Source organism: Montipora foliosa, unplaced genomic scaffold, assembly GCF_036669935.1.
Source record: "Montipora foliosa isolate CH-2021 unplaced genomic scaffold, ASM3666993v2 scaffold_390, whole genome shotgun sequence".
In the NCBI taxonomy this organism is placed as follows: domain Eukaryota; kingdom Metazoa; phylum Cnidaria; class Anthozoa; order Scleractinia; family Acroporidae; genus Montipora; species Montipora foliosa.
Window position 1 is genome coordinate 1 of NW_027179690.1, and position 26,388 is coordinate 26,388.

The following is a 26,388-nucleotide window of genomic DNA, read 5'->3' on the forward strand; positions in this document are numbered from 1 at the left end:
TCATCACATACACATTTTCCCGTGCTTTATATCGGCTATGTGTAATTACTTTGAGTTTTGATTGGTTTACTGGATAGTCTCCGTCCTTTTTGATTGGCCAAAGTAACTTTGGTTTTGGTTTTACAACACTCAATTGAAACTCGCTCTATTCAAAAGATCACTATCCTAATCTCATGTCAAATAAATATTAAATTTTGTCTTCAGTCATGTTGGTGAGTGAGTCCCTAAACAAGATTTAATTCAACAGTTGAATGTCTGAAGCCAAAAAAGAAGTAACCAATTAGTTTTGGCCAGTCACTACAGATGACATTATAATAATTATTATTGAAGAAGCGGTCAAAACCCAAATCAAATACACTCTAACAATTAAGCTTAAGTAGTTTAAAACCCTGTAACACCCAAACCAGCCTAAACAGGCCAGACTTAATGGTATTTTACTCTTTCTAACGCCGGACGATTTTACTCGTCAGTGGGGGAACCCCGGGAGTCAGTGGGTTAAATTATTAATTTGTTACCATTAGCCTTATAATTATTTTTACTGTAACCCATGCATGACTTGACATACAAAATATTTTAATTTCCTTTTTTCTTTACTTTTTACATATTCTCTATTTCTTTCTGACCACAAGTCGTTTATGCCTACAGTATGGCTTAGGCATGATGACATTTTTCATGGTAAACAACAACAACAACAACATAACAAATTACATACAATATTGCTTTTGCCTATGCATGACTGAACATGGGGCTATTTCTGATCAATATTCTTTACCTTTATCCAGCTAATGTCAGCAATGTTCTGTTTCCTTCTGTTGATCGCCACATCTCATGACCTGGCGATATCATTGAGACCTTGATCAAGGATATCCACTACCTTGTTCAGTAAGTCACGCACTCCTGTTCCTAACCCATCCAAGGTAATAATCAGCAGTTTACTGCAATCTAAAGACAAGCTCCTCAGATGGGCTGGGCTGGCTAGTTTCTCACATGAATCTGCATCATGTTTCTCCTAAAACACAAAAGAAATTTGAAGAACTGGGCTCCAAGGAAGCCTGACCTTAACTCACAATTATTTTGGTGGTCTGAATCATCACCAATCTCAACATCAGTTGGTGGCAGAAAACCACATTTTAGCATGCAGTAAACCATCACCATACAGTCAGTTATTTTAAGATGTTTGTAGCTCTAATTAAAATAAAACCAACAGCCCACCTGTTTTGCATCTGTCCCCTGTTCAGGAGAGAAAGTTGATGCAGGCGTTTCAATCTCAGCACTGCTAACCCTGAATTGATCACCACTGATACCTGCTTTGCTTTCCAATAACAATGAGCACTTTAAAGTCACTTCAGCACATAGGATGGGATCAAAAAATGCGGCATTGGTCTGGGACAATGCTGAATGGACCACTGTTAGGACATAGAGACACTGCATATTAAGGAGAAGTTAAAGAATTTATGAAGAAATAAGTGTCATCGTCATCATGTGTTTTTTTTTTTTTTAAGTCCCCATTTTTTAAACTTTTGGTTTAAATATCTATAGTGGCTGGAATGTAGTGCTTCAAAACAATTTCCCTCATAGTGTAACCCCCGTGTTTTAGCAGGTGTTTGGTTTTTTTGCCAAAAAATTTGGCGGAGCTAGTTGGGCCTGGTGACTAATGACGTCAAAGAGCTTACTTGATCACATCTCTTCAGCAAGGAATGTGCAAAAGTGTACGAATAGAAGTCTTGTTGAAAATCTAGAGCTTTTTTAAAGTCATTATAGAAATGTCCGACAATACAATGTAATTACCTTTCGGATTAGTTGTGACGATTCAGAATGGAATTACATTTTTGACTTCTTTGACGTCATTAGTTTCATTAGTTACCAGGACCCAAATGGATCGGCCAAAAGTCAAAGGCCCGCTATGACATACTCAGCATCATAGGGACGTCTGTAACCATCACATTCCCGAAATTACCCTAAGCTTGGACAAGTACTGTGTGACTACAGTTACATCTCATACACATAGACAGATATTTTGTGCAACTGAGTGTTGGTGCTTCATTTGATTAATTAGGTGAAAACATGCTATGCTGTATGAAACAAGTTTTGAGTATTTTTTATAACATGTATGAAAATGAAAAGATAAGAATTCTCAAAAACAGATGATGGCAATTTAGGGAAGAGAAAATGGAGGGACAATCACAAACATTAGCTGAACAAAGAAAGGACTACTCTGGCACATACAGCAGTCACAAAACATCACCTTACCCAGTTTGAAAACACATCATCTACATGTAGCAGCTGTTTGCAGTTTTCCAAAGATGAAGACATAACCGACGCTGAAAAAATGAGGTATACATTTTGACCAAAGAAACAGAGCTGCATCCACCATCATGTCAGGGTCTTTAGATAGAGAGGATGGCAGACTATTAATGAAAGAAATCAAAAGCAGTGAAATTGGGACACTGCCCCTGACTGTAGTTTATCAAGGAATATTATTGCTTGCAGCAAGTGTATGCTGCACTTGCTAGCAACAAAATGACACAAAAATCCCAGTGTTCTAAAGAAAAAAAAAAGATTTTCAGAGGGAAAAATTATCATTACATGTAGCTGCAGCAAGTTACCAGCAATTCATCAACCAATAATATCCTTCTCCTACACCCTAGTTCAAAAAAGAGTAAACAAAGAAAGAGGTACCTTGTATGGCTCTTCTGGGCATGACTGTATCACATCAGCTAGATGGACAAGTTTTCCTCTAACAAGTTTCCAGTTCGACCGGCAAAAATTTCATTACATTGCCAGGAAATGCCATCAATATATTTATTTTTTAATACTGAATCACAACACAACTGCTATAAAGTATTCAGGATGCTGTAATTGACAATAACTTTGATTTATACAAAAATGGTCACTCAAAGATGAAAAGGAGCAGGGGTGGAGCAGTGGTGAGAGAACTTGCCTCCCACCAATGTGGCCCGGGTTATTCGATCCCCAGACTCGCGTCATATGTGGGTCAAGTTTGTTGGTTCTCTTCTCTTTTCCCAGAGGTTTTTCTCTTTGTGTTCCGGTTTTCCACTCTCCACAAAAATCAATATTAATTTTTGATTTGATTTGAGTTAATTGTGTCCCCAATTAATTAGTCCTCTAATGTGCTAAATCCATTGACACTTAAATAAAGTTATCACCACCATTACTAAAAATTATCATTATCATTATCATTATCATTATCATTATCATTATCATTAAACATTATTATTTAAAAGGACAATGTTATCATCTCTAGAGGAAGAATGTGCTAGGATGCAAGCTAGCTGCCGTGCAGCAAGAGTCCTCTCCCAAACTGAAGATTATCCTAAGGCTTTTAAAGTTGTTAATTGCCTTTAATAGATGTGGTTGTTCCCTGTTATATTTGCTGCACTGGCTTAAATTTAAAACTCTCTGTATCAAAGTTTGTTTGTTGATAGACCATTTTACAGTTCTGTACTCAGTTACCACGCTTTTAAATAAAAGCTGCAAGGCTGGAGTTGACCTAATTGCTTTGATACAAACTCATTCTTTTTCTTACTCGTAACAATGTATGTAAATCATTCTGCTGCAATGCTAACAAGTTTCTATTTACATACTATTAGGAAAAGCAGTGAGGTTTGTATCAAAGCAAGGTCAACTTCAGCCTTGCTTTTATTTCAAAGGCCTGGTATAAACTGAGCACAGAACTGTGAATTGGGCTATTTTCAACCAGTCACTGAATGTCTTACAACTGTATACGTATATCCATCACCTAGTGGCAGCTGGTGCACAATCATGTTTCTTAGGGTTTGGTGAGTCAAAACACTGAGTTTGTCAACTTACATGTATATGAAGCTATGAACATTTTTACTGCAGTACCTTTGTACCTTGATTATGGGCAGCTGTATCACTTTCATCCAAGTGAGCAGTTTTCTTTGATTTTCTTAAATTGTTGTAAAATGGCTCCACTGCTAGCATCAGTTGCAGTGTTTTAATATCCAGCAAGCTGTTCATATCACTCTGTTGGTGCAATCGCTGCAGTGTGGGTTCAACCAACAATGCAAAGGTTTCTCACTGTTTATAGCTATATGCTTGTTTCACAAATTTGACCAATGCAGGAAGAGGGACACCATTCTCTCCTGCAAAACAACATAATGTTATTCAAGAATGCCAGACAATGCCTACACAAAAGGAGGAACACTGGCTCAGTGATTGTGGCCCGGGAGGGCGCGGGGATCCCATATAAAAAGGGGAGGGATGATTGTCAAAACTTTTAAATTAAACCCCTAAAGGAGACCAATTTGGGCGTGGCCCAGGCTTTTTTGGACCCCTAAAAGAGACCATATTAAAACAAAGAGAAACAAAAAATACTGTGAATATAAATAATGGCAAAGGTGTAAATATACGCTTTTATATTTCTTCGCGTGCAACCCTAAAGGATTGCATTTTGTCCAGAACACCCAAAGTGAGACCAAAATCCAAAATTTACACCCCTATTAAAGCGAGACGACAAGCATCCCTCCCCTTTTTATATGAGAGTCAGCCGCCTCCCTTCCAACCCCCCCCCCCTCCTCCTGGGATTGTGCTATATGGCTTCAAATGCCACTCTAACCACTCACTAAAGAATTATTGTCTTGACTGGTTCCAAGGGTTTGGGTGTCGCAGCCCTAGTTCAGACAGAGATTTACTCTGATCAACATGGGTCCCCTTATATTTAAGTTTCTATTTATTTATCAACTCAATCTACATAATTATTAAATTATCGATAATGCAAATGTAGTGACCCAGAATCACTTTGCTGGTTTTCTCAAACTAAACGAGGCTAAATGTTTTTGTATTATTTTGCACAATGACTATACAACCACATACTGTACCTCTTGCCACTAGCTCCATCAGGGATGTACTGTGCAGTTCTGACACAGATGGATGAATGCTGCTACTTTCATGCTTCACTCCATGATGCTGCTTAGTCCCTCTGCCTCCAGCTATAATTTCCACCCCCGCGAAAAAAAGTTCAGCGCATACATCCATTGCTGTATCCTCTGCATCTGATGCAGGGGCTTCACAGTGCAGCGTGCGTCTGTGGGTTTCGCTAAGTGCCTCCAGTATTGCTAAAAATTTGGCTGCAGTACCTCGCAGATCATTTAAGAAGCATTCAGTGGGTGTCCTGGGCCAAGCATGCTGAAAATAACATTTTAAAGGCATCAATGTAGCTTTGCCATTGGCATAGAATTACACTGTATACTATATCAATGGCAAAGTTACATTGATGCCACATACTCCACCAAACACATCTACAGGTTTCAGCCCATGGATAAATTCAATGCTGTAGCTACTTTTCTGACATTAAAGTGAACAAAAATGTACAAACTTGGTATAACATGCAACACACAGGGTTCGTACACTTTTTCAGACCAAAAATTCAAGGACTTTTCAAGAACTTTCAAGGGCCAAATTTTTAAATTTCAAGAACCTCCTTTTTTATTTACATCAAAGAATTTACCCATGGAAATAGTCTGACAGTACAATTCTTGCTCATTTTCCATAACATACATCCATGAAAATAATGCAAAGGCACTGGTAACCATTGTCGACCCCACAGCTCATTGTGTTTGTACAACATGACTTTGATAACACAGGTTAAAGAATACACAAGACTGAAGTCCAGTCACTTAAGTGACTGATCATTTTTACTGATGTTTTCAAAGATTAAAAATGAGGGTCAGAAAAAATTCAAGGACTTTCAAGGACCAGGAATGAGGAGCAGAGATTTTCAAGGACTTTAAAGGCCTTGAAACCGTACTCTCAAAATTCAAGGGTTTTCAACTGAGGCTTTTCAAGACGCGTACAAACCCTGAACACAATCACACAGTCAAGACTGTAAAAATCTACCTGAAGACTGGAGTTTCTCAAAATAATTATTCCTGTTAGTACCTCAAAATGACTACTCTCAAGGCCAATAGCTTCTGTATGTAAAGGCTTTTGAGTGTGGTGAGGGAATTTCCTCCTCACCCCAAGGGATTGCATGCGTGCCAGGCCCTCCAGTCCACATCACCTTGCAGACTGATATGGACAATGGGAAATAAATTATGGAAAACTTTCTCAGAATCCTATACTTACATGAGCAAAATCCTTGAGGTTGGGTTTTGTCTTTGGTCTCAGGAGCTCCTTAGGTCTCTTACGAGTCTCAAAAACCACTCTCTTGAAAATCAATGCTTGCAACCTGGTCTTTGACAGGCAAAATGCTACATCAGTGGCTGCTGTCTCCTCAGATGTGCTCATCTTTTCAATTTCACTCATCTCATTCACCCAAGTTGACAGTCCTCTGTTGGCAAATGCTTCAGCACGTACGGGAACCTTGAGGTCAAAATAACACTGACACACAGCAGTGTAAAGCGTAGCACGCCATCTCAAGTAGTTGACAGTGAGAAGAAGGACAGATGATTCCAAACACATGCAGGCGCCAAGCAAAAAATCTAATGCCTGTTTGCAATTAAGCAAAAAATTAATTAAACGATTATTTGTGTAGCCATCCACGGTCATGCACCAATTTACATCTGTCATCTTATTAGCATTAAGGAACAACAACCATAAATCACCTTCATACTGTGTCCACAAGCCATTAAGTGACGGCAGATTGAGTAGATATATGCACAGTGCCTAAATATAAAGAAAATAAAACATCACTGTTAAAAATGATGGATAAATAAAGAAAAGAACCAAACATAAGTGACAAAGCCCACTGTAATGAAAATAATCTTATAATATAATAATGACGTGACTTACCGTTAAACACCAGCCAGCATAACTCCTCCTTGTGCAAACCAGCTTGAGTTGCCAAACGAAGAACTTTTAAAACAACCTCACAATGAGACACTCCATCTGGATTCAAAGAAAAATGAGGATAAAATTATGGCACTGTCTTCCTTTGGCATGAAACAACAGAGAGCACTAATGCCTTCCACCAATGTGACCAATATACGTTACATGACATTGTACATGTAGCTTCACATCCTGGATGATACAGCAAGGGTGTGTTATTTCTTAATCCTTAAAACTCATCCTTTTTTTTCTATAGGTTCTCCTCCCTTACCAAGCTTTAACTGTGCTTAAAGGTATCACATGGACAGCATAGTGGCTATACAGTATTAGAGCGATCTAATTAAAGACTGCATGACTTGTACAATGTATATATTGCAGTTAATTTTTGTTTTCAGTTAATTTGTATATTTTTCAACTAGTCAGTTGTTTTAACTAGGTGACTTTAATTTCAACTAGTTTAGTTTTTTTCTAACTAGGTGATTTTATTTTTAACTAGGTAATATTTTTTTAACTTGGTAATTTTTTTTTTAACTATAGGTAAATTTTTTCAAAACCTGGGTAAAATTTTTCTCTCTGATGCTATTAAACGGCTACAAATTTTAGTGATTAGAGTCAAATGCTCAGCTGAGTGATTTGGGTTTAATACTGAGCACTAATTTAGAATGATTTGCTTTCATGTAAGGTTAGGGACACCACCCACATTTTGGGAACAAGGGTTAAGCTTTCAATTTTTATAAGTGATTAGAGTTATGCACTCTGTCTTATTTGAAACAGTTTACTAGCATTCCAGGAGGTGTAAGACAACTGCAGACTGTCTACAAATATTGCTGATAAACAGTATTTAAGTCTAAGCAACCATTTTAAAATAGTTACATGTAGCTTTTAATAACTGAGTTAGGATTAGTCTGCAGTCAGTCTGCAAGTGTAAGACACTGCATTCCAGGTAAGGGATATTGGCATGTACAGTAGTGATTGGAGTAATCAATTATTTGAAGTGTTTAGTCTAAAACAACTGTTGTCTTGGTCATTGGGTTAAGGTTATTGGAAGTAAAGCATTCTTTCAATTGTAGGATAAAGGGGTTAGATTGTTAAGAAGCTGTGGTGCTGTGTTGACAGGAAAGTGAAGTAAAGAAAAGGGTTTACCAAGTGACTTGATATGGTAAATTGACCAGTGTGAAGAAATTTGAAAGCTGGCATTTTTTTATTATTATCCCTTCCTCAGGGCTAAACCCTTATTTGTCTTTCACATAGTAGGACTTTTTGTAATGAAAAAAACAGTGACATTTTTTTTATGATTCCTTTGGAAATAAAACTTGTTTTTTTACAAGATTGTATTTCATAAAATATTATATTTCTCTCACAGATTTTCAATTAACAAGAGCAGTTACTGTAACTACCAGAAAGTAACTACATTTATTTACAATAACGTGACAATGGTATTATTATTTTGTACTGTTACAATATGAATAAACTTCAATTTATCTTGAAAGAAAATTTGTTTACTCATTTTGCAAAATGGCCTGTTTACATGCAGCACAGATCTAATCTTGTGGGAGAAATAATGGAGTGTTCCAAATTAAACTTGGTCACTACTCAAGCAGACTGTTTTTCGATATCAGTTACTTTTCCTAAAAGCAACTACTGTTGGGGTACAAGGGTGACCTTTTACCATTCAGTCGATCTCTATCAAAGGTAGGAAGGTTGGAGCTGCCATTGGTTGGTGGGCACTTTCTAAGGATTAGCATGGAATAAGCACATTTTAACACGTGTGTTAACAACTTGCTGGCTGATTTCTGCACAATTTCTTGAAGCCACTTTTTCACACGTTTCCTCTGTGAGAAATGCAACTGTGTACTTGGGACAAGATTTGAAACAGTTCCCGTTTGGAGCCACTTTCTCGATGTTCGCTGTTGCTGTAAGCCCATTTCTTTTGAATTATTGTCTGATGTTCCCAGTTTGCAATTGTTTCAGCTCAGATTGATCTTCGTTTCCTGAAGGGCTGAGTCTATTCTCTGTTTTTTGTTCAAGAAATGTTTGACCTTGCTGTAAAAATAATCTTTTGAATAACAATATATTTGTGAGTCTTTTCAATTCGATTGCATTGGTCATTTTAGTTTTAAAAAATTACTTAGTTAAAAATTTATTTACCTAGTTATTAGAAAAATTAATAGGGTTAAATGCAATTTAACTTAGTTAACGACCAGGAGCAAGCTGCAGAGTTTGTCTGGCGTGGCGTGGCGTGGTGTTGTGTTGCATGGCATTAGCGTTAGGGTTTATTAGTGTTTTGGGGGTGCGCCTGCAGCGTTTTTTAGTGTGTGCATGTATTATTTGCATGTGGGGTTTTTTTGTGGCGTCTTCTGGAAGTTCTAGCGGTCAGCGGTTAATTCCTTTGCATATTATGCGTGTACCTTCGCATATCCTCATGGTTTTGCTTGGCTCAGCGTTTGGTGTGTTGCCACTCGTGTGCCAGTCCCAGATTCTTGAGCACCCAACCTCCATTTGTGACACAGGCGTTAACCCAGTTAAAAATAATAATAAATAAGTGAAACGAAAAATTAACTACAACATAATTATATGTTATGGTTCAATTTTCAAATCAGTTTGATTTTTTGAAACTGGTTTATTTTTTTAAGACTGGTTTTATTTTTTTGAAACTGGTTTTATTTTTTTTATTGTGAATAGGTAGAGTGTGATTTGAGTCCAAATAGTGTTTGCCTTGTGAATTTTATGCTTTAAATAGAGTAATGTATTTGTTCTCCTTTCTCTATTACCTGACAACTTAATGTACATTTTGTAGATTTCATTCAAACAGTGTGTATGTGTTTTGTCTGGTATTAGTCTTAAAGTCTCAAGTTTTCTCTTTCAGCACAAGGGGTTGTTCATTAGGGTTAGGATTTAGGGTTAGGTTTAGAGAGGTATAGGGTCAAGCTTGAAATTTTTATTTTCAACCAAGGGATGTTTTTCAGCCACAGTTATAGATTAGGCCTAAGCACAGATTTATTATTTTTAGCTATGTTGATATGGTTAGGGTGAATGTCATACTGTAAACAAAGAGATAAATAGATTAATAAAAGTAAGAAGAAAGAATTGTTTTGGATAATAGATTTATTACAAAACAAAGGAAATAAACCATGTCACTCCTAACATTAACTTCATTATTTTGTTAAATAATGTAACATTGTTTGACAACATTTATTCGTATCAAATTGGAAATAAATCAAAACCAAAACCAATCCTGGTTCACACATACACATTTTCCCGTGCTTTATATCGGCTATGTGTAATTACTTTGAGTTTTGATTGGTTTACTGGATAGTCTCCGTCCTTTTTGATTGGCCAAAGTAACTTTGGTTTTGGTTTTACAACACTCAATTGAAACTCGCTCTATTCAAAAGATCACTATCCTAATCTCATGTCAAATAAATATTAAATTTTGTCTTCAGTCATGTTGGTGAGTGAGTCCCTAAACAAGATTTAATTCAACAGTTGAATGTCTGAAGCCAAAAAAGAAGTAACCAATTAGTTTTGGCCAGTCACTACAGATGACATTATAATAATTATTATTGAAGAAGCGGTCAAAACCCAAATCAAATACACTCTAACAATTAAGCTTAAGTAGTTTAAAACCCTTTAACACCCAAACCGGCCTAAACAGGCCAGACTTAATGGTATTTTACTCTTTCTAACGCCAGACGATTTTACTCGTCAGTGGGGGAACCCCGGGAGTCAGTGGGTTAAATTATTAATTTGTTACCATTAGCCTTATAATTATTTTTACTGTAACCCATGCATGACTTCACATACAAAATATTTTAATTTCCTTTTTTCTTTACTTTTTACATAATCTCTATGTCTTTCTGACCACAAGTCGTTTATGCCTACAATATGGCTTAGGCATGATGACATTTTTCATGGTAAACAACAACAACAACAACATAACAAATTACATACAATATTGCTTTTGCCTATGCATGACTGAACATGGGGCTATTTCTGATCAATATTCTTTACCTTTATCCAGCTAATGTCAGCAATGTTCTGTTTCCTTCTGTTGATCGCCACATCTCGTGACCTGGCGATATCATTGAGACCTTGATCAAGGATATCCACTACCTTGTTCAGTAAGTCACGCACTCCTGTTCCTAACCCATCCAAGGTAATAATCATCAGTTTACTGCAATCTAAAGACAAGCTCCTCAGATGGGCTGGGCTGGCTAGTTTCTCACATGAATCTGCATCATGTTTCTCCTAAAACACAAAAGAAATTTGAAGAACTGGGCTCCAAGGAAGCCTGACCTTAACTCACAATTATTTTGGTGGTCTGAATCATCACCAATCTCAACATCAGTTGGTGGCAGAAAACCACATTTTAGCATGCAGTAAACCATCACCATACAGTCAGTTATTTTAAGATGTTTGTAGCTCTAATTAAAATAAAACCAACAGCCCACCTGTTTTGCATCTGTCCCCTGTTCAGGAGAGAAAGTTGATGCAGGCGTTTCAATCTCAGCACTGCTAACCCTGAATTGATCACCACTGATACCTGCTTTGCTTTCCAATAACAATGAGCACTTTAAAGTCACTTCAGCACATAGGATGGGATCAAAAAATGCGGCATTGGTCCGGGACAATGCTGAATGGACCACTGTTAGGACATAGAGACACTGCATATTAAGGAGAAGTTAAAGAATTTATGAAGAAATAAGTGTCATCGTCATCATGTGTTTTTTTTTTTTTAAGTCCCCATTTTTTAAACTTTTGGTTTAAATATCTATAGTGGCTGGAATGTAGTGCTTCAAAACAATTTCCCTCATAGTGTAACCCCCGTGTTTTAGCAGGTGTTTGATTTTTTTGCCAAAAAATTTGGCGGAGCTAGTTGGGCCTGGTGACTAATGACGTCAAAGAGCTTACTTGATCACATCTCTTCAGCAAGGAATGTGCAAAAGTGTACGAATAGAAGTCTTAATGAAAATCTAGAGCTTTTTTAAAGTCATTATAGAAATGTCCGACAATACAATGTAATTACCTTTCGGATTAGTTGTGACGATTCAGAATGGAATTACATTTTTGACTTCTTTGACGTCATTAGTTTCATTAGTTACCAGGACCCAACTGGATCGGCCAAAAGTCAAAGGCCCGCTATGACATACTCAGCATCATAGGGACGTCTGTAACCATCACATTCCCGAAATTACCCTAAGCTTGGACAAGTACTGTGTGACTACAGTTACATCTCATACACATAGACAGATATTTTGTGCAACTGAGTGTTGGTGCTTCATTTGATTAATTAGGTGAAAACATGCTATGCTGTATGAAACAAGTTTTGAGTATTTTTTATTACATGTATGAAAATGAAAGATAAGAATTCTCAAAAACAGATGATGGCAATTTAGGGAAGAGAAAATGGAGGGACAATCACAAACATTAGCTGAACAAAGAAAGGACTACTCTGGCACATACAGCAGTCACAAAACATCACCTTACCCAGTTTGAAAACACATCATCTACATGTAGCAGCTGTTTGCAGTTTTCCAAAGATGAAGACATAACCGACGCTGAAAAAATGAGGTATACATTTTGACCAAAGAAACAGAGCTGCATCCACCATCATGTCAGGGTCTTTAGATAGAGAGGATGGCAGACTATTAACGAAAGAAATCAAAAGCAGTGAAATTGGGACACTGCCCCTGACTGTAGTTTATCAAGGAATATTATTGCTTGCAGCAAGTGTATGCTGCACTTGCTAGCAACAAAATGACACAAAAATCCCAGTGTTCTAAAGAAAAAAAAAAGATTTTCAGAGGGAAAAATTATCATTACATGTAGCTGCAGCAAGTTACCAGCAATTCATCAACCAATAATATTCTTCTCCTACACCCTAGTTCAAAAAAGAGTAAACAAAGAAAGAGGTACCTTGTATGGCTCTTCTGAGCATGACTGTATCACATCAGCTAGATGGACAAGTTTTCCTCTACCAAGTTTCCAGTTCGACCGGAAAAATTTCATTACATTGCCAGGAAATGCCATCAATATATTTATTTTTTAATACTGAATCACAACACAACTGCTATAAAGTATTCAGGATGCTGTAATTGACAATAACTTTGATTTATACAAAAATGGTCACTCAAAGATGAAAAGGAGCAGGGGTGGAGCAGTGGTGAGAGAACTTGCCTCCCACCAATGTGGCCCGGGTTATTCGATCCCCAGACTCGCGTCATATGTGGGTCAAGTTTGTTGGTTCTCTTCTCTTTTCCCAGAGGTTTTTCTCTTTGTGTTCCGGTTTTCCACTCTCCACAAAAATCAATATTAATTTTTGATTTGATTTGAGTTAATTGTGTCCCCAATTAATTAGTCCTCTAATGTGCTAAATCCATTGACACTTAAATAAAGTTATCACCACCATTACTAAAAATTATTATTATCATTATCATTATCATTATCATTATCATTAAACATTATTATTTAAAAGGACAATGTTATCATCTCTAGAGGAAGAATGTGCTAGGATGCAAGCTAGCTGCCGTGCAGCAAGAGTCCTCTCCCAAACTGAAGATTATCCTAAGGCTTTTAAAGTTGTTAATTGCCTTTAATAGATGTGGTTGTTCCCTGTTATATTTGCTGCACTGGCTTAAATTTAAAACTCTCTGTATCAAAGTTTGTTTGTTGATAGACCATTTTACAGTTCTGTACTCAGTTACCACGCTTTTAAATAAAAGCTGCAAGGCTGGAGTTGACCTAATTGCTTTGATACAAACTCATTCTTTTTCTTACTCGTAACAATGTATGTAAATCATTCTGCTGCAATGCTAACAAGTTTCTATTTACATACTATTAGGAAAAGCAGTGAGGTTTGTATCAAAGCAAGGTCAACTTCAGCCTTGCTTTTATTTCAAAGGCCTGGTATAAACTGAGCACAGAACTGTGAATTGGGCTATTTTCAACCAGTCACTGAATGTCTTACAACTGTATACGTATATCCATCACCTAGTGGCAGCTGGTGCACAATCATGTTTCTTAGGGTTTGGTGAGTCAAAACACTGAGTTTGTCAACTTACATGTATATGAAGCTATGAACATTTTTACTGCAGTACCTTTGTACCTTGATTATGGGCAGCTGTATCACTTTCATCCAAGTGAGCAGTTTTCTTTGATTTTCTTAAATTGTTGTAAAATGGCTCCACTGCTAGCATCAGTTGCAGTGTTTTAATATCCAGCAAGCTGTTCATATCACTCTGTTGGTGCAATCGCTGCAGTGTGGGTTCAACCAACAATGCAAAGGTTTCTCACTGTTTATAGCTATATGCTTGTTTCACAAATTTGACCAATGCAGGAAGAGGGACACCATTCTCTCCTGCAAAACAACATAATGTTATTCAAGAATGCCAGACAATGCCTACACAAAAGGAGGAACACTGGCTCAGTGATTGTGGCCCGGGAGGGCGCGGGGATCCCATATAAAAAGGGGAGGGATGATTGTCAAAACTTTTAAATTAAACCCCTAAAGGAGACCAATTTGGGCGTGGCCCAGGCTTTTTTGGACCCCTAAAAGAGACCATATTAAAACAAAGAGAAACAAAAAATACTGTGAATATAAATAATGGCAAAGGTGTAAATATACGCTTTTATATTTCTTCGCGTGCAACCCTAAAGGATTGCATTTTGTCCAGAACACCCAAAGTGAGACCAAAATCCAAAATTTACACCCCTATTAAAGCGAGACGACAAGCATCCCTCCCCTTTTTATATGAGAGTCAGCCCCCTCCCCCCCACCCCCCCCCCCCCCCCCCTCCTCCTGGGATTGTGCTATATGGCTTCAAATGCCACTCTAACCACTCACTAAAGAATTATTGTCTTGACTGGTTCCAAGGGTTTGGGTGTCGCAGCCCTAGTTCAGACAGAGATTTACTCTGATCAACATGGGTCCCCTTATATTTAAGTTTCTATTTATTTATCAACTCAATCTACATAATTATTAAATTATCGATAATGCAAATGTAGTGACCCAGAATCACTTTGCTGGTTTTCTCAAACTAAACGAGGCTAAATGTTTTTGTATTATTTTGCACAATGACTATACAACCACATACTGTACCTCTTGCCACTAGCTCCATCAGGGATGTACTGTGCAGTTCTGACACAGATGGATGAATGCTGCTACTTTCATGCTTCACTCCATGATGCTGCTTAGTCCCTCTGCCTCCAGCTATAATTTCCACCCCCGCGAAAAAAAGTTCAGCGCATACATCCATTGCTGTATCCTCTGCATCTGATGCAGGGGCTTCACAGTGCAGCGTGCGTCTGTGGGTTTCGCTAAGTGCCTCCAGTATTGCTAAAAATTTGGCTGCAGTACCTCGCAGATCATTTAAGAAGCATTCAGTGGGTGTCCTGGGCCAAGCATGCTGAAAATAACATTTTAAAGGCATCAATGTAGCTTTGCCATTGGCATAGAATTACACTGTATACTATATCAATGGCAAAGTTACATTGATGCCACATACTCCACCAAACACATCTACAGGTTTCAGCCCATGGATAAATTCAATGCTGTAGCTACTTTTCTGACATTAAAGTGAACAAAAATGTACAAACTTGGTATAACATGCAACACACAGGGTTCGTACACTTTTTCAGACCAAAAATTCAAGGACTTTTCAAGAACTTTCAAGGGCCAAATTTTTAAATTTCAAGAACCTCCTTTTTTATTTACATCAAAGAATTTACCCATGGAAATAGTCTGACAGTACAATTCTTGCTCATTTTCTATAACATACATCCATGAAAATAATGCAAAGGCACTGGTAACCATTGTCGACCCCACAGCTCATTGTGTTTGTACAACATGACTTTGATAACACAGGTTAAAGAATACGCAAGACTGAAGTCCAGTCACTTAAGTGACTGATCATTTTTACTGATGTTTTCAAAGATTAAAAATGAGGGTCAGAAAAAATTCAAGGACTTTCAAGGACCAGGAATGAAGAGCAGAGATTTTCAAGGACTTTAAAGGCCTTGAAACCGTACTCTCAAAATTCAAGGGTTTTCAACTGAGGCTTTTCAAGACGCGTACAAACCCTGAACACAATCACACAGTCAAGACTGTAAAAATCTACCTGAAGACTGGAGTTTCTCAAAATAATTATTCCTGTTAGTACCTCAAAATGACTACTCTCAAGGCCAATAGCTTCTGTATGTAAAGGTTTTTGAGTGTGGTGAGGGAATTTCCTCCTCACCCCAAGGGATTGCATGCGTGCCAGGCCCTCCAGTCCACATCACCTTGCAGACTGATATGGACAATGGGAAATAAATTATGGAAAACTTTCTCAGAATCCTATACTTACATGAGCAAAATCCTTGAGGTTGGGTTTTGTCTTTGGTCTCAGGAGCTCCTTAGGTCTCTTACGAGTCTCAAAAACCACTCTCTTGAAAATCAATGCTTGCAACCTGGTCTTTGACAGGCAAAATGCTACATCAGTGGCTGCTGTCTCCTCAGATGTGCTCATCTTTTCAATTTCACTCATCTCATTCACCTAAGTTGACAGTCCTCTGTTGGCAAATGCTTCAGCACGTACGGGAACCTTGAGGTCAAAATAACACTGACACACAGCAGTGTAAAGCGTAGCACGCCATCTCAAGTAGTTGACAGTGAGAAGAAGGACAGATGATTCCAAACACATGCAGGCGCCAAGCAAAAAATCTAATGCCTGTTTGCAATTAAGCAAAAAATTAATTAAACGATTATTTGTGTAGCCATCCACGGTCATGCACCAATTTACATCTGTCATCTTATTAGCATTAAGGAACAACAACAATAAATCACCTTCATACTGTGTCCACAAGCCATTAAGTGACGGCAGATTGAGTAGATATATGCACAGTGCCTAAATAAATTATAAAGAAAATAAAACATCACTGTTAAAAATGATGGATAAATAAAGAAAAGAACCAAATATAAGTGACAAAGCCCACTGTAATGAAAATAATCTTATAATATAATAATGACGTGACTTACCGTTAAACACCAGCCAGCATAACTCCTCCTTGTGCAAACCAGCTTGAGTTGCCAAACGAAGAACTTTTAAAACAACCTCACAATGAGACACTCCATCTGGATTCAAAGAAAAATGAAGATAAAAATTATGGCACTGTCTTCCTTTGGCATGAAACAACAGAGAGCACTAATGCCTTCCACCAATGTGACCAATATACGTTACATGACATTGTACATGTAGCTTCACATCCTGGATGATACAACAAGGGTGTGTTATTTCTTAATCCTTAAAACTCATCCTTTTTTTTCTATAGGTTCTCCTCCCTTACCAAGCTTTAACTGTGCTTAAAGGTATCACATGGACAGCATAGTGGCTATACAGTATTAGAGCGATCTAATTAAAGACTGCATGACTTGTACAATGTATATATTGCAGTTAATTTTTGTTTTCAGTTAATTTGTATATTTTTCAACTAGTCAGTTGTTTTAACTAGGTGACTTTAATTTCAACTAGTTTAGTTTTTTTCTAACTAGGTGATTTTATTTTTAACTAGGTAATATTTTTTTAACTTGGTAATTTTTTTTTTAACTATAGGTAAATTTTTTCAAAACCTGGGTAAAATTTTTCTCTCTGATGCTATTAAACGGCTACAAATTTTAGTGATTAGAGTCAAATGCTCAGCTGAGTGATTTGGGTTTAATACTGAGCACTAATTTAGAATGATTTGCTTTCATGTAAGGTTAGGGACACCACCCACATTTTGGGAACAAGGGTTAAGCTTTCAATTTTTATAAGTGATTAGAGTTATGCACTCTGTCTTATTTGAAACAGTTTACTAGCATTCCAGGAGGTGTAAGACAACTGCAGACTGTCTACAAATATTGCTGATAAACAGTATTTAAGTCTAAGCAACCATTTTAAAATAGTTACATGTAGCTTTTAATAACTGGGTTAGGATTAGTCTGCAGTCAGTCTGCAAGTGTAAGACACTGCATTCCAGGTAAGGGATATTGGCATGTACAGTAGTGATTGGAGTAATCAATTATTTGAAGTGTTTAGTCTAAAACAACTGTTGTCTTGGTCATTGGGTTAAGGTTATTGGAAGTAAAGCATTCTTTCAATTGTAGGATAAAGGGGTTAGATTGTTAAGAAGCTGTGGTGCTGTGTTGGCAGGAAAGTGAAGTAAAGAAAAGGGTTTACCAAGTGACTTGATATGGTAAATTGACCAGTGTGAAGAAATTTGAAAGCTGGCATTTTTTTATTATTATCCCTTCCTCAGGGCTAAACCCTTATTTGTCTTTCACATAGTAGGACTTTTTGTAATGAAAAAAACAGTGACATTTTTTTTATGATTCCTTTGGAAATAAAACTTGTTTTTTTACAAGATTGTATTTCATAAAATATTATATTTCTCTCACAGATTTTCAATTAACAAGAGCAGTTACTGTAACTACCAGAAAGTAACTACATTTATTTACAATAACGTGACAATGGTATTATTATTTTGTACTGTTACAATATGAATAAACTTCAATTTATCTTGAAAGAAAATTTGTTTACTCATTTTGCAAAATGGCCTGTTTACATGCAGCACAGATCTAATCTTGTGGGAGAAATAATGGAGTGTTCCAAATTAAACTTGGTCACTACTCAAGCAGACTGTTTTTCGATATCAGTTACTTTTCCTAAAAGCAACTACTGTTGGGGTACAAGGGTGACCTTTTACCATTCAGTCGATCTCTATCAAAGGTAGGAAGGTTGGAGCTGCCATTGGTTGGTGGGCACTTTCTAAGGATTAGCATGGAATAAGCACATTTTAACACGTGTGTTAACAACTTGCTGGCTGATTTCTGCACAATTTCTTGAAGCCACTTTTTCACACGTTTCCTCTGTGAGAAATGCAACTGTGTACTTGGGACAAGATTTGAAACAGTTCCCGTTTGGAGCCACTTTCTCGATGTTCGCTGTTGCTGTAAGCCCATTTCTTTTGAATTATTGTCTGATGTTCCCAGTTTGCAATTGTTTCAGCTCAGATTGATCTTCGTTTCCTGAAGGGCTGAGTCTATTCTCTGTTTTTTGTTCAAGAAATGTTTGACCTTGCTGTAAAAATAATCTTTTGAATAACAATATATTTGTGAGTCTTTTCAATTCGATTGCATTGGTCATTTTAGTTTTAAAAAATTACTTAGTTAAAAATTTATTTACCTAGTTATTAGAAAAATTAATAGGGTTAAATGCAATTTAACTTAGTTAACGACCAGGAGCAAGCTGCAGAGTTTGTCTGGCGTGGCGTGGCGTGGTGTTGTGTCGCATGGCATTAGCGTTACGGTTTATTAGTGTTTTGGGGGTGCGCCTGCAGCGTTTTTTAGTGTGTGCATGTATTATTTGCATGTGGGGTTTTTTTGTGGCGTCTTCTGGAAGTTCTAGCGGTCAGCGGTTAATTCCTTTGCATATTATGCGTGTACCTTCGCATATCCTCATGGTTTTGCTTGGCTCAGCGTTTGGTGTGTTGCCACTCGTGTGCCAGTCCCAGATTCTTGAGCACCCAACCTCCATTTGTGACACAGGCGTTAACCCAGTTAAAAATAATAATAAATAAGTGAAACGAAAAATTAACTACAACATAATTATATGTTATGGTTCAATTTTCAAATCAGTTTGATTTTTTGAAACTGGTTTATTTTTTTAAGACTGGTTTTATTTTTTTGAAACTGGTTTTATTTTTTTTATTGTGAATAGGTAGAGTGTGATTTGAGTCCAAATAGTGTTTGCCTTGTGAATTTTATGCTTTAAATAGAGTAATGTATTTGTTCTCCTTTCTCTATTACCTGACAACTTAATGTACATTTTGTAGATTTCATTCAAACAGTGTGTATGTGTTTTGTCTGGTATTAGTCTTAAAGTCTCAAGTTTTCTCTTTCAGCACAAGGGGTTGTTCATTAGGGTTAGGATTTAGGGTTAGGTTTAGAGAGGTATAGGGTCAAGCTTGAAATTTTTATTTTCAACCAAGGGATGTTTTTCAGCCACAGTTATAGATTAGGCCTAAGCACAGATTTATTATTTTTAGCTATGTTGATATGGTTAGGGTGAATGTCATACTGTAAACAAAGAGATAAATAGATTAATAAAAGTAAGAAGAAAGAATTGTTTTGAATAAAATAGATTTATTACAAAACAAAGGAAATAAACCATGTCACTCCTAACATTAACTTCATTATTTTGTTAAATAATGTAACATTGTTTGACAACATTTATTTGTATCAAATTGGAAATAAATCAAAACCAAAACCAATCCTGGTTCACACATACACATTTTCCCGTGCTTTATATCGGCTATGTGTAATTACTTTGAGTTATGATTGGTTTACTGGATAGTCTCCGTCCTTTTTGATTGGCCAAAGTAACTTTGGTTTTGGTTTTACAACACTCAATTGAAACTCGCTCTATTCAAAAGATCACTATCCTAATCTCATGTCAAATAAATATTAAATTTTGTCTTCAGTCATGTTGGTGAGTGAGTCCCTAAACAAGATTTAATTCAACAGTTGAATGTCTGAAGCCAAAAAAGAAGTAACCAATTAGTTTTGGCCAGTCACTACAGATGACATTATAATAATTATTATTGAAGAAGCGGTCAAAACCCAAATCAAATACACTCTAACAATTAAGCTTAAGTAGTTTAAAACCCTTTAACACCCAAACCGGCCTAAACAGGCCAGACTTAATGGTATTTTACTCTTTCTAACGCCAGACGATTTTACTCGTCAGTGGGGGAACCCCGGGAGTCAGTGGGTTAAATTATTAATTTGTTACCATTAGCCTTATAATTATTTTTACTGTAACCCATGCATGACTTCACATACAAAATATTTTAATTTCTTTTTTCTTTACTTTTTACATAATCTCTATGTCTTTCTGACCACAAGTCGTTTATGCCTACAATATGGCTTAGGCATGATGACATTTTTCATGGTAAACAACAACAACAACAACATAACAAATTACATACAATATTGCTTTTGCCTATGCATGACTGAACATGGGGCTATTTCTGATCAATATTCTTTACCTTTATCCAGCTAATGTCAGCAATGTTCTGTTTCCTTCTGTTGATCGCCACATCTCGTGACCTGGCGATATCATTGAGACCTTGATCAAGGATATCCACTACCTTGTTCAGTAAGTCACGCACTCCTGTTCCTAACCCATCCAAGGTAATAATCATCAGTTTACTGCAATCTAAAGACAAGCTCCTCAGATGGGCTGGGCTGGCTAGTTTCTCACATGAATCTGCATCATGTTTCTCCTAAAACACAAAAGAAATTTGAAGAACTGGGCTCCAAGGAAGCCTGACCTTAACTCACAATTATTTTGGTGGTCTGAATCATCACCAATCTCAACATCAGTTGGTGGCAGAAAACCACATTTTAGCATGCAGTAAACCATCACCATACAGTCAGTTATTTTAAGATGTTTGTAGCTCTAATTAAAATAAAACCAACAGCCCACCTGTTTTGCATCTGTCCCCTGTTCAGGAGAGAAAGTTGATGCAGGCGTTTCAATCTCAGCACTGCTAACCCTGAATTGATCACCACTGATACCTGCTTTGCTTTCCAATAACAATGAGCACTTTAAAGTCACTTCAGCACATAGGATGGGATCAAAAAATGCGGCATTGGTCCGGGACAATGCTGAATGGACCACTGTTAGGACATAGAGACACTGCATATTAAGGAGAAGTTAAAGAATTTATGAAGAAATAAGTGTCATCGTCATCATGTGTTTTTTTTTTTTTAAAGTCCCCATTTTTTAAACTTTTGGTTTAAATATCTATAGTGGCTGGAATGTAGTGCTTCAAAACAATTTCCCTCATAGTGTAACCCCCGTGTTTTAGCAGGTGTTTGATTTTTTTGCCAAAAAATTTGGCGGAGCTAGTTGGGCCTGGTGACTAATGACGTCAAAGAGCTTACTTGATCACATCTCTTCAGCAAGGAATGTGCAAAAGTGTACGAATAGAAGTCTTAATGAAAATCTAGAGCTTTTTTAAAGTCATTATAGAAATGTCCGACAATACAATGTAATTACCTTTCGGATTAGTTGTGACGATTCAGAATGGAATTACATTTTTGACTTCTTTGACGTCATTAGTTTCATTAGTTACCAGGACCCAACTGGATCGGCCAAAAGTCAAAGGCCCGCTATGACATACTCAGCATCATAGGGACGTCTGTAACCATCACATTCCCGAAATTACCCTAAGCTTGGACAAGTACTGTGTGACTACAGTTACATCTCATACACATAGACAGATATTTTGTGCAACTGAGTGTTGGTGCTTCATTTGATTAATTAGGTGAAAACATGCTATGCTGTATGAAACAAGTTTTGAGTATTTTTTATTACATGTATGAAAATGAAAGATAAGAATTCTCAAAAACAGATGATGGCAATTTAGGGAAGAGAAAATGGAGGGACAATCACAAACATTAGCTGAACAAAGAAAGGACTACTCTGGCACATACAGCAGTCACAAAACATCACCTTACCCAGTTTGAAAACACATCATCTACATGTAGCAGCTGTTTGCAGTTTTCCAAAGATGAAGACATAACCGACGCTGAAAAAATGAGGTATACATTTTGACCAAAGAAACAGAGCTGCATCCACCATCATGTCAGGGTCTTTAGATAGAGAGGATGGCAGACTATTAACGAAAGAAATCAAAAGCAGTGAAATTGGGACACTGCCCCTGACTGTAGTTTATCAAGGAATATTATTGCTTGCAGCAAGTGTATGCTGCACTTGCTAGCAACAAAATGACACAAAAATCCCAGTGTTCTAAAAAAAAAAAAAAGGTTTTCAGAGGGAAAAATTATCATTACATGTAGCTGCAGCAAGTTACCAGCAATTCATCAACCAATAATATTCTTCTCCTACACCCTAGTTCAAAAAAGAGTAAACAAAGAAAGAGGTACCTTGTATGGCTCTTCTGAGCATGACTGTATCACATCAGCTAGATGGACAAGTTTTCCTCTACCAAGTTTCCAGTTCGACCGGGAAAAATTTCATTACATTGCCAGGAAATGCCATCAATATATTTATTTTTTAATACTGAATCACAACACAACTGCTATAAAGTATTCAGGATGCTGTAATTGACAATAACTTTGATTTATACAAAAATGGTCACTCAAAGATGAAAAGGAGCAGGGGTGGAGCAGTGGTGAGAGAACTTGCCTCCCACCAATGTGGCCCGGGTTATTCGATCCCCAGACTCGCGTCATATGTGGGTCAAGTTTGTTGGTTCTCTTCTCTTTTCCCAGAGGTTTTTCTCTTTGTGTTCCGGTTTTCCACTCTCCACAAAAATCAATATTAATTTTTGATTTGATTTGAGTTAATTGTGTCCCCAATTAATTAGTCCTCTAATGTGCTAAATCCATTGACACTTAAATAAAGTTATCACCACCATTACTAAAAATTATTATTATCATTATCATTATCATTATCATTATCATTATCATTAAATATTATTATTTAAAAGGACAATGTTATCATCTCTAGAGGAAGAATGTGCTAGGATGCAAGCTAGCTGCCGTGCAGCAAGAGTCCTCTCCCAAACTGAAGATTATCCTAAGGCTTTTAAAGTTGTTAATTGCCTTTAATAGATGTGGTTGTTCCCTGTTATATTTGCTGCACTGGCTTAAATTTAAAACTCTCTGTATCAAAGTTTGTTTGTTGATAGACCATTTTACAGTTCTGTACTCAGTTACCACGCTTTTAAATAAAAGCTGCAAGGCTGGAGTTGACCTAATTGCTTTGATACAAACTCATTCTTTTTCTTACTCGTAACAATGTATGTAAATCATTCTGCTGCAATGCTAACAAGTTTCTATTTACATACTATTAGGAAAAGCAGTGAGGTTTGTATCAAAGCAAGGTCAACTTCAGCCTTGCTTTTATTTCAAAGGCCTGGTATAAACTGAGCACAGAACTGTGAATTGGGCTATTTTCAACCAGTCACTGAATGTCTTACAACTGTATACGTATATCCATCACCTAGTGGCAGCTGGTGCACAATCATGTTTCTTAGGGTTTGGTGAGTCAAAACACTGAGTTTGTCAACTTACATGTATATGAAGCTATGAACATTTTTACTGCAGTACCTTTGTACCTTGATTATGGGCAGCTGTATCACTTTCATCCAAGTGAGCAGTTTTCTTTGATTTTCTTAAATTGTTGTAAAATGGCTCCACTGCTAGCATCAGTTGCAGTGTTTTAATATCCAGCAAGCTGTTCATATCACTCTGTTGGTGCAATCGCTGCAGTGTGGGTTCAACCAACAATGCAAAGGTTTCTCACTGTTTATAGCTATATGCTTGTTTCACAAATTTGACCAATGCAGGAAGAGGGACACCATTCTCTCCTGCAAAACAACATAATGTTATTCAAGAATGCCAGACAATGCCTACACAAAAGGAGGAACACTGGCTCAGTGATTGTGGCCCGGGAGGGCGCGGGGATCCCATATAAAAAGGGGAGGGATGATTGTCAAAACTTTTAAATTAAACCCCTAAAGGAGACCAATTTGGGCGTGGCCCAGGCTTTTTTGGACCCCTAAAAGAGACCATATTAAAACAAAGAGAAACAAAAAATACTGTGAATATAAATAATGGCAAAGGTGTAAATATACGCTTTTATATTTCTTCGCGTGCAACCCTAAAGGATTGCATTTTGTCCAGAACACCCAAAGTGAGACCAAAATCCAAAATTTACACCCCTATTAAAGCGAGACGACAAGCATCCCTCCTCTTTTTATATGAGAGTCAGCCGCCTCCCTTCCAACCCCCCCCCCACCCCTCCTCCTGGGATTATGCTATATGGCTTCAAATGCCACTCTAACCACTCACTAAAGAATTATTGTCTTGACTGGTTCCAAGGGTTTGGGTGTCGCAGCCCTAGTTCAGACAGAGATTTACTCTGATCAACATGGGTCCCCTTATATTTAAGTTTCTATTTATTTATCAACTCAATCTACATAATTATTAAATTATCGATAATGCAAATGTAGTGACCCAGAATCACTTTGCTGGTTTTCTCAAACTAAACGAGGCTAAATGTTTTTGTATTATTTTGCACAATGACTATACAACCACATACTGTACCTCTTGCCACTAGCTCCATCAGGGATGTACTGTGCAGTTCTGACACAGATGGATGAATGCTGCTACTTTCATGCTTCACTCCATGATGCTGCTTAGTCCCTCTGCCTCCAGCTATAATTTCCACCCCCGCGAAAAAAAGTTCAGCGCATACATCCATTGCTGTATCCTCTGCATCTGATGCAGGGGCTTCACAGTGCAGCGTGCGTCTGTGGGTTTCGCTAAGTGCCTCCAGTATTGCTAAAAATTTGGCTGCAGTACCTCGTAGATCATTTAAGAAGCATTCAGTGGGTGTCCTGGGCCAAGCATGCTGAAAATAACATTTTAAAGGCATCAATGTAGCTTTGCCATTGGCATAGAATTACACTGTATACTATATCAATGGCAAAGTTACATTGATGCCACATACTCCACCAAACACATCTACAGGTTTCAGCCCATGGATAAATTCAATGCTGTAGCTACTTTTCTGACATTAAAGTGAACAAAAATGTACAAACTTGGTATAACATGCAACACACAGGGTTCGTACACTTTTTCAGACCAAAAATTCAAGGACTTTTCAAGAACTTTCAAGGGCCAAATTTTTAAATTTCAAGAACCTCCTTTTTTATTTACATCAAAGAATTTACCCATGGAAATAGTCTGACAGTACAATTCTTGCTCATTTTCTATAACATACATCCATGAAAATAATGCAAAGGCACTGGTAATCATTGTCGACCCCACAGCTCATTGTGTTTGTACAACATGACTTTGATAACACAGGTTAAAGAATACGCAAGACTGAAGTCCAGTCACTTAAGTGACTGATCATTTTTACTGATGTTTTCAAAGATTAAAAATGAGGGTCAGAAAAAATTCAAGGACTTTCAAGGACCAGGAATGAAGAGCAGAGATTTTCAAGGACTTTAAAGGCCTTGAAACCGTACTCTCAAAATTCAAGGGTTTTCAACTGAGGCTTTTCAAGACGCGTACAAACCCTGAACACAATCACACAGTCAAGACTGTAAAAATCTACCTGAAGACTGGAGTTTCTCAAAATAATTATTCCTGTTAGTACCTCAAAATGACTACTCTCAAGGCCAATAGCTTCTGTATGTAAAGGTTTTTGAGTGTGGTGAGGGAATTTCCTCCTCACCCCAAGGGATTGCATGCGTGCCAGGCCCTCCAGTCCACATCACCTTGCAGACTGATATGGACAATGGGAAATAAATTATGGAAAACTTTCTCAGAATCCTATACTTACATGAGCAAAATCCTTGAGGTTGGGTTTTGTCTTTGGTCTCAGGAGCTCCTTAGGTCTCTTACGAGTCTCAAAAACCACTCTCTTGAAAATCAATGCTTGCAACCTGGTCTTTGACAGGCAAAATGCTACATCAGTGGCTGCTGTCTCCTCAGATGTGCTCATCTTTTCAATTTCA

General features: G+C 37.3%; 1 protein-coding gene across 13 annotated transcripts; it reads right to left on the reverse strand.

Annotated features, from left to right (window-relative positions):
• Positions 1-756: 756 nt before the first annotated feature.
• On the reverse strand, positions 757-26,354 carry LOC137987790 (uncharacterized). Of its 13 annotated transcripts, none has more exons than XM_068833869.1 (18): positions 26,214-26,354; positions 24,968-25,274; positions 16,634-16,694; positions 16,155-16,517; positions 14,909-15,215; positions 13,916-14,167; positions 12,298-12,368; positions 11,262-11,474; positions 10,822-11,058; positions 9,219-9,303; positions 6,775-6,870; positions 6,588-6,648; positions 6,109-6,471; positions 4,863-5,169; positions 3,876-4,127; positions 2,251-2,408; positions 1,213-1,406; positions 757-1,009 (listed from the first exon to the last, which is right to left on the reverse strand). In XM_068833869.1, the coding sequence occupies exons 6-12, from the start codon at positions 14,040-14,042 to the stop codon at positions 6,611-6,613; spliced, it is 867 nt and encodes a 288-aa protein (XP_068689970.1). In that variant the 5' UTR covers positions 14,043-14,167; positions 14,909-15,215; positions 16,155-16,517; positions 16,634-16,694; positions 24,968-25,274; positions 26,214-26,354; the 3' UTR covers positions 757-1,009; positions 1,213-1,406; positions 2,251-2,408; positions 3,876-4,127; positions 4,863-5,169; positions 6,109-6,471; positions 6,588-6,610. The 13 variants fall into 13 exon arrangements, with proteins under 13 accessions (XP_068689970.1, XP_068689969.1, XP_068689972.1 ...); XM_068833868.1 differs by having other exon boundaries at positions 1,213-1,425; positions 3,868-4,127; XM_068833871.1 differs by having other exon boundaries at positions 758-1,009; positions 2,251-2,321.
• Between the last annotated feature and the right edge of the window lie 34 nt (positions 26,355-26,388).